General features: G+C 39.2%; 1 protein-coding gene and 1 pseudogene across 1 annotated transcript in view; one reads left to right on the forward strand and one right to left on the reverse strand.

Annotated features, from left to right (window-relative positions):
* Positions 1-7,735, forward strand: part of GTF2IRD2B (GTF2I repeat domain containing 2B) — a 55,722-nt gene extending 47,987 nt beyond the window's left edge. Inside the window, exons 13-17 of the mRNA XM_023537490.1 lie at positions 2,081-2,158; positions 3,046-3,129; positions 3,620-3,803; positions 4,150-4,178; positions 5,912-7,735. Of these exons, the coding sequence (XP_023393258.1) occupies positions 2,081-2,158; positions 3,046-3,129; positions 3,620-3,803; positions 4,150-4,178; positions 5,912-7,515 (1,979 nt within the window). The 3' untranslated portion in view covers positions 7,516-7,735. The remainder of the gene's footprint in view (positions 1-2,080; positions 2,159-3,045; positions 3,130-3,619; positions 3,804-4,149; positions 4,179-5,911) is intronic.
* LOC111746548 lies at positions 4,854-4,972 on the reverse strand (annotated as a pseudogene).
* Positions 7,736-9,080: the final 1,345 nt, after the last annotated feature.

Below are 9,080 nucleotides of genomic sequence, written 5' to 3' on the forward strand. Positions count from 1 at the left end.
TTAAAATTCCACGAAAGGAAACGCTAAAAGTACATTTTAAAAATTTTGAGGTGAAATTGACATAACATAAAATTAACCGTTTTTAGAGTGAACAGTTCAGCGGCATTTAGTACATAACAGGGTGTTGTACAACCACCACCACCTATATCTGGTTCCAAAACATTTTCATCTCCCCAAAAGCAACCCCATACCCACTGGGCAGTTCCTCCCCATTCCCCGCTCCCACTCCACTAGCCCGTGGCAACCAGCAATTTCCTTTCTGTCTCTATCAAGTCACCTGTTCTACATATTTCATACAGATGGAATTATTCAGTATGTGACCTTTTGTGTCTGGCTTCTTTCGCTTAAAATCTTCAAGGTTCATCCATGTTACAGCATATGTCAAAACTCCCTTTCTTTTTAAGACTGAATAATATTCCATTCTGTGTATAAATCACAATTTATCCATTCTTTCATTGATAGACATTTGGGTTGTTTCTTAAAGTACTTTTAACACTATGAAGAGAAGAATCCCACATTGGAATCAAAGTCCAGCAATGATTTGAATGCCAGAAATGTCCTCCAAAGTAGCCCCTAGACTGTACTGCTGTCCTGTGGGGTGTCACAATTGTACAGCAAGTGCAAGCCGAATCATCCTTTTGTTCCGGATAGCAGTTGTTTTGTTCTGGATAGCAGTTGCCACAGAAAAATTAGGCATAAATTATTTGGTAAATAATTTAGCCACTAATAAGCGTGCATCTAGCAAAGGACCAAAACTTTTGGAAGTCCTTCTGTGGGAGTATTCTTGTCCTTCATCTGACAAGGATTATTATGATGGCTCATGGACTATGAGCCAGATGAGCAGTTTCAAACTGACTTATAAGGTAATTGAGCAGTCAACTCAAAAAGAATCATTGTTTATGTAAGTGTATTTTAGAGGAGTTAAGACTTGGACCTATTAGGGAAAATCCCATCCATTTACTTGAAATGTGCAGGGCAATTAAAATGAATTAACTTCCAGTTTATGCATTGATCATAATTGGATTTTGATCAGTTTTTAAATTGTGCTTCGTGTGTTTTGTGACAGATTTTTATATTTTGAAGAGTCAGTTTTAGTGGTAAAACATTACCAGTTCATCAAAACACAATGCCTCATCTTCTGACACTGTCTCTCTGTTGGTTCTGATGACCTGAATTTGGTTCTGGGTTTTGGAGGCTCAATGATGTTAAGTTCCCTGAATGATTTTTCTTGTTTCAAGGTAGTGATGGAACCTCACAGTACTTTCAGTAATCCCTTAATGTTGAACCTGACTGTTAAGAATCAGACTTTCAGGATTTATTAGATTTATCAGAAAAAGGAGTGATTTTAAGGACAAGAGCAGCAAATTTTCTCACTTTTTCTCCAAAAATTTTGTGTCTGAAGCATCATGAAACTGCAGAAAAACCCAAGGGTTTTTGTTGCTGAAGTGGCTCCTGGGCGTTTGAGATTCTGATGTGTCTCTCTGAGGTCTTGCTGTTCAGATGCAGAATCTCAAATGCCCAGATGGTTCATCATTCACACAACACATGAACTGAGCTGTGAGTTCCTGGGAAGGGACTAGACAGGCTCATTCACATTTCTCAGCCTCCAACTTAAGTGAATGTTGTGTTTATCATTTGACAAAAAAAAAAAAAAAAGTGATAACATCAACTCTGCTTTTACTATTTAACCCTGTCTGAGACTTGCTGTGACTCTGTTAAATCACTGTTAATAAGATGTCTGTCTGCTACTTAAAGGTCCTCTTGGACACATTTATATGTCTGATTTCCTTTTTTCCTCCCTCTAAACTGAGAAAATAACTAAGGAAGTATGCTTTTAAGCACCCTCCTTTTAAAATATAATTAGACTGACTGAAGTATTGGGGCTATGAAATAAATAAAAGTAATTGTGCCCTTTCCCCTTTTACATCATTAAATTGCAGAGAGACTCAAATATCAATTAATTCCAAGCCACCTTGTTACTCTACATTGTGGGCTTCTGATCAAAGTGGCACTTTGACATTTTTAGAGGAGAATTGGCCCAAATTTCCTGTAAGTTCTAAATTTTAATTTCTGTTTTAAGGAAACACAAATTCATCCAGTATTACAAGTTCAGCAGCAGGTGTTGAAGATCTTAACATCGTCCAGGTGACAATTCCAGGTACGGAAGTTTATCTGGCTTTATCATAATTTATATTATGTTTTTTATTTTGTTATGTTTTAACCATTTTACAACATGGGTTAGTCTCTTGGAGTTATTTTCTGCTTAGTTCACCCTATCAACTAAGGAATGACAATTCAGGAATATAAAATATGCTTCAGATTGCCACACACCAAATATCTTGCTTATGTCGAACATTGTCAATCAGGTATATCGCTTCTCCCAGCCATGCCCTGGCATTACCTGGAAAATATACCTCAGGGCAGGCACTAGCTGCCATTGAATTGGAGCTGGCCAAGATTACTTGATGGCCTCTGCCCATCAAGTAATCATCTTTTCTGAATAAGTATATGTAAAATATGTCTGGAGAGATACAATAGAATCTAATAACATAATTCTTCCAGAGAAAGAAACTGAGAGCTGAGATAGACGTTTCACTATGCACTATTTATGCCTCTTGAACTTTGAACCACATAGTTGCTTTAGTTGTTCAAAATAGAATTAAAATTTTAAGTATTAAAAAACATTCTCTTCTAATCTCAATACATCTTATTCCTTTTACATGTCATATTGCATTGGCTAGGATTTCTATTATTATGTTGAAGAGTAGTGGTGAAAGTGGAGTTCCTTATCTTGCATGATATTGAAAATGTTCCCAAAAGTAGTTGTGTTATGTTTACATAGAGTTATAATCAGGAAAATTATCTACCATGTGTGATGGCTTCCATCTACAAATTTCCAAAATGCTTAATTTTTGCTAAAACTAAACTGAATAATAAGCCACATAAAGTGCTTTTTCATATGCTAACAGGCATTTCCTCCAATAGCTTTCTTTGGGGCAAATACATTAATAACCCTAGTTTTCTTATTTGTTTAATTATTTTTAGATAATGAGAAGGAAAGATTATCAAGCATAGAAAAGATAAAACAACTGAGAGAACAAGTCAATGACCTCTTTAGCCGAAAATTTGGTAAGTTTTATTTCTTTTTAATTGAATACTTTATTAGGAAACTGATCTTTCTGTGAAGGAGCTTTGATCAAGATTAGTGTGTATTTTTACTGAAGAGCTTATACATGGAAGAACTACTTACAATAGTAATGATAATAATAATAATAATAGCTATCTTTGATTTACTGAGTTTTACCATGGTCGAGCATTGTTTTTAGTGCTCAACACGTGACTAATAATTTAATACTCACAAAAACCTTTTTTGGTACATACCATGATAATCCCTATTTAATAGAGAACGAAACTGAGTCTGCTATACGACCCATTGCCAATTTCAAAATCAATAAAATTTTTCATACACCATAGTAACACTGTAAGAAATCAAAGCTGATCACCAAGTGTTGTCATTTGATGTGAATGATTTTAAAATCTTGACATTAAAGATAAAGCGTGGTTTGAGAAAAGCAAATGACAAAAGCAACTGGTTTTTTGCTGTTTTGTCTCATCACAGGTGAAGCCATTGGAGTAGATTTCCCTGTGAAAGTCCCCTACAGGAAAATCACATTCAACCCTGGCTGTGTGGTCATCGATGGCATGCCCCCGGGGGTGGTATTCAAAGCCCCTGGTTACCTAGAAATCAGTTCCATGAGAAGGATTTTGGATGCTGCAGAATTTATCAAATTCACAGTCATTAGGTAAGTGAGAGTTTCCCTCTTGGTCATGAGCATGATTCTGCAGATCATAACTTGCCTGAGGTGGATAAGCAGTGGCAGAGGGATTTTTTACCCCAGGAGGCGGGTGGTGGGTCCCTGCAGTCAGTTGCTGTGCCAAGTTGTCTCTCACACTCATTTTATCATATTCTACATCTGCAAGCTATGTGGCCCTGTTCCTGTTTCTTGGTCATCATGAGTAGCCTCTCAGTTTTCTCTCCCATTGTGCCCAACATAAAGTTGACTCTCACAGAAGTTTGTCAAATGGAACTAAATGGACAAGAGAGGAAAATGAGTGTTGTTGTATTCACCAGTGTCTCTTTCTCTTCAGACCACTTCCAGGCCTTGAGCTTAGCAATGGTGAGTATTTGGGTGGTGAGAAAATCATTCCAGCACCCGCTGTTCAGTGTGAAGTGTTTTAGCAGACACTCACCACTGCGTCCTTGCTTCTTGAGCCTTAGAGCAAAGCATGCTGCTCTTTATATGCATTTTATTTTTCCTGCTTGTTACAAGGTCTTTTAATTATCTTTCTTGAGTTTTATTAGCCAGACGTTTTTTCTCCTATCAGTTTGATGGAGCTTGCTCCACATCAGACTGTGTGTGACTTGTGACGTAGCACACTCTTATCCGAGAACCTTTAATGGTAGGGGCTCATATCATAATACTGAACTACTTCACCTCAGTTGGTAGATAGTGCCTGCCTGGCCACCCCAGCCCCACCCCTGGGGGCCCCCACCCCCAAACTCCCATAGTTCAGAACCAAAAGGGGTACCACCTGGCACAGCTTGGACTCCCAGAACTACCCTACCCCATCCCCAGTGCTGAGGGCAACATCTGTTCTGGTAGAGCAATGCCCCAGCCACTCTGCTGGTTAAATATTTTGAATGTTTTGGAGTCCTGAATGTCTTGAATGTCCCTGGAGTCCTTGCAAGCAAGTCAGTATTCTGTAGGGTGGGTAAGGCAGAAGATGTAGAGATGTTCTCAAGAGCTTGAGTCACTTAAGGAACCTCCTCATTTTTTTTTTTTTTTTTTTTACATCTACAGCACCTGGTCTTCCTAGGTGATCTCCCATCCAAATACTAACCAGGCCCGACCCTGCTTAGCTTCTGAGATCAGACGGGATCGGGTGTGTTCAAGGTGGCATGGCGGTAGACAGGAACCTCCTCATTTAAAGTTTGGAAACTAAAGTATTCTTTTCAAATGCTCAGTTATTACTCCTAAACTTATGTGGTGGCGAACTGGTTTTTCACATTTTTAATAGCTTTATTGAGGCATGATTTACATGCCAGAAAATTCACTTGTGTAGAATGTACACAATTCAGTGGTTTTTAGTAAATTTATGGAGTTGTGCAACTGTCACCACAATCTAATATTAGAACATTTCCATCACTCCCAAAAAGATTCCTCCTACCCATTTTCAGTCATTTCCTGTTCCCACCCCCAGCCCCAGGCAACCACTAAAATGACTTTCTGTCCTGCTTACATTTTCTTAAAGTGAATTATTATGTCTGTGTTCTCTCAAAGAAAAGCTTACCTGCATCATGGCCAGGTTCTTTAAACTTAAAACAAGTAAGTTTTTTGCGGTTCTGTGGCTATCACCAATGTCTTTTGTGACTCACAGCAAGTAAATCATATACCTGTGTTCATTTTCTTTTCTGATTTCGATATTTTCTTGAGAATCAAATGAAAAAAAATATGTTAAAATGCAAATATATTTTTAAATCATTCCTGTTTAAACCGGATGTGGCAAACAGAGCCACTAAAGATGTCTTTTGTTTGGCTCACATACATTTTTAAAATGGGAAGTAGTAACCAACATTAAATAGCCAGGGACTTTTTCATGAAAATCGATTTCCAGGTTTTCTTCAGAAATCTGAAGATCTGGCCCCAGTGGACCCATGTTCCCTCTGGTAGCAGTTTGCTGGAGCTGAGTGTCAGCCGCCTCTCTCTACAGGAGCAGGTTACTCTCCAGCTAACCAGGCCCCCAGCCACTTTATCGCTCCTGTTTATCATTGTCCTTTTGCTGCTGCTTTTCGAATAGTAGAGTTAAGAGAAAAATGAAATATTTCTTGTCTCCATGTTTCTATCAAAAGTGGGAAAAAGAAAGATAGACCAAGAGGGCCGTGTATTTCAAGAAAAGTGGGAGAGAGCATATTTCTTCGTGGAAGTGCAGAATATTCCTACATGTTTAATATGCAAACAGAGCATGTCCGTGTCAAAAGAATACAACTTAAGACGCCATTATCAGACCAACCACAGTAAGCACTATGACCAGTACACTGAGAAGGTGCGTGACGAGAAGCTTCATGAGCTGAAAAAAGGACTCAGAAAGTATCTCTTAGGGTCATCAGAAATCGTGTGTCCTGAGCAAAAACAAGTGTTTTCAAATGAGAGTCCCAAGGAAAATGCTGCCATTCAGCCTGTAGAAGATGTGGCTGGGAACTTATGGGAGAAATTACGTGAAAAAATCAAATCATTTGTGGCATATTCTATTGCAATTGATGAGATCACAGATATAAATAATACCAGCCAGTTAGCCATATTCATCCGTGGTGTCGATGAGAATTTTGATGTGTCAGAAGAACTTTTGGATACAGTGCCCATGACAGGTACAAAATCTGGAAATGAGATATTTTTGCGTGTCGAGAAGAGTCTTAAGAAGTTTAATATTGACTGGTCAAAATTAGTAAGCGTGGCCTCAACTGGCACCCCTGCCATGGTAGATGCGAACGATGGACTTGTTACAAAACTTAAGTCCAAGGTGGCAATGGTTTGCAAGGGCTCGGATCTGAAGTCCGTTTGCTGCATTATTCACCCAGAATCACTTTGCGCTCAAAAGTTAAAGATGGACCACGTCATGAATGTGGTAGTTAACTCTGTGAACTGGATATGCTCCCGTGGACTGAACCACAGCGAGTTCACAACTTTGCTTTACGAACTGGACAGCCAGTATGGCAGCCTTCTGTACTACACAGAGATCAAGTGGCTCAGTCGTGGGCTGGTGCTGAAGAGATTTTTTGAATCATTGGAAGAAATTGATTCCTTTATGTCATCCAGAGGAAAGCCCTTGCCTCAACTGAGCTCTCAAGACTGGATCAAAGACTTGGCCTTCCTGGTCGATATGACGATGCATTTGAACACTTTGAACATATCTCTTCAAGGGCATTCACAAATCATTACACAAATGTATGACTTGATTCGAGCGTTTCTGGCAAAACTGTGCCTTTGGGAAACTCATTTAGCAAGGAATAATCTGGCCCACTTTCCCACACTGAAATCGGTTTCCAGAAATGAAAGCGATGGCCTGAACTACATTCCCAAAATCGTGGAATTAAAGACTGAATTCCAGAAAAGGTTGTCCGATTTCAAACTCTATGAAAGTGAACTGACCGTGTTTAGCTCCCCTTTCTCCATGAAAATCGAAAGCGTGCATGAAGCATTGCAGATGGAGGTTATTGATCTGCAGTGTAACACAGTACTGAAAACCAAATACGACAAGGTGGGAATACCGGAATTCTATAAATACCTCTGGAGTAGCTACCCAAGATATAAAAACCACTGTGCAAAGATTCTCTCCATGTTTGGGAGTACCTACATTTGTGAACAGCTGTTTTCCATTATGAAACTGAGTAAAACGAAATACTGCTCCCAGTTAAAGGCCTCACAGTGGGACTCCGTACTCCACATCGCCACATGATGAAGAACACGCTCCCGGCAACACCCTCTGGGATGTAAGACTAGAATCATCTAGGCCCAAGGGATTGTGAGATGGGAAAATGAATTATGAACTACTTCTGTCTTTTCAGTTTTTCCCACTATGACTTGGAAATGTAATTTCCAGTATCATACCTACTTGTATGCCATTTTATGCTTCCATATAGTTCAGTAAAAATCAAGAAAGTTTTCTTGTATTTCTAGTAGTTGACTTCTTTTATGCCTGGCCTTTGTCACTCACTCACATACTCACCTGACCTCTGTAGGCACTGGGGCTGGCATCTCGAGGCTTAAATCAATCAACAGAGAACAGAGAGAGACAGAGGTGTGTATTCATTAAGGGCACATACACACACACATTTATCTTCCCCCCCGACCACCTTCACATGGTGTTTCTTGTGATCTAACATAATTCTAAGTAAGGAGTCAGTTGGAGACATAATCACAGGCCATAGTGCTCCTGTTATCAGCCTCTGCCTCCACATAAACCCAGAAATATAGGGCTTAAAATAGAAAACCCCAAAACAAATAACATTTGCCTCGAAAAGGCAAACAAAGTTAAGGTTTGGAGGTTGTCTTTTTCTTTTAACTTTATTTTGAAATAATTTCAAATTTACAGGAGAATTGCAGCAATAAAAATAGTATGAAGAACACTGAATGTGCCTTTTAGATAGATTTTCATATTGTAACATTTTACCTCTATGTTTTATCATGTTTGCTTTCTCTCCCCCACCCCTTTCGTGTGCATGTGTGTGTACAACATTGCCTATAAGTGTATAAATGAATGTCTAAGTATCTATAATGTTTACATAAATATATGCGCAAAATTTTTTTCTGAACTATTTAAGGGAAAGTTACATACATCATTTACACCTAAATACTTTAGGGAGTATTTTCTAAGAATAGGGCTATTCTCTTGCATTACCATAATTTAGTTACCAACTCAGACATTGATGCAATACTCTTATCTAGTCTACCATTCATACTCCAGTTTTGTCAGTTGACCCAATAATGTCCTTTCTTTTAGAGCATTTTCCCCTTGCTGAGTTGTCATTTGAAAGCATATATGTGTGTATGTATATGTGTGTGTATGTATATATGCATGTATCTGTGTTCTCAGTGTCTATTTGCCACTGGAATTAGTGACCCAAAATTGTGAATACTTTCTAAGTTGGAGGAATTAATCTGACTAAGATGCAAAAAGGCTGAGGATACTGACCTGATGACCCATTCAGGAAGCAGTGAAGAAGAAGGCTTTTATAAAAGTAAAGGGAGATTGCAGGTGGGAGAGACTAACCTCCAGGTGGTTACCTGCACAAGGCCCCAGCCCCAGTTAAAGCCTGAATGCATGTCCTCAGACACAGGGGAAATACCCCAACTCCAGCCGTTCCTGTCATTGGGAGGTTGACTGCAGGTACAGCTGGGTCTCGTTAGCTCAGAGGCTCACTTCCTTGTGGAGGGATCCAGGATGAACTGGTTTACAATGGGGGTCAGAGGGACCAGCTCCCGGTGCACCTGAACAGATGTGTACCCAGAATATCAGAGGTG

The sequence above is a fragment of the Pteropus vampyrus genome, unplaced genomic scaffold (genome assembly GCF_000151845.1).
Source record: "Pteropus vampyrus isolate Shadow unplaced genomic scaffold, Pvam_2.0 Scaffold193, whole genome shotgun sequence".
Classification (NCBI taxonomy): Eukaryota; Metazoa; Chordata; class Mammalia; order Chiroptera; family Pteropodidae; genus Pteropus; species Pteropus vampyrus.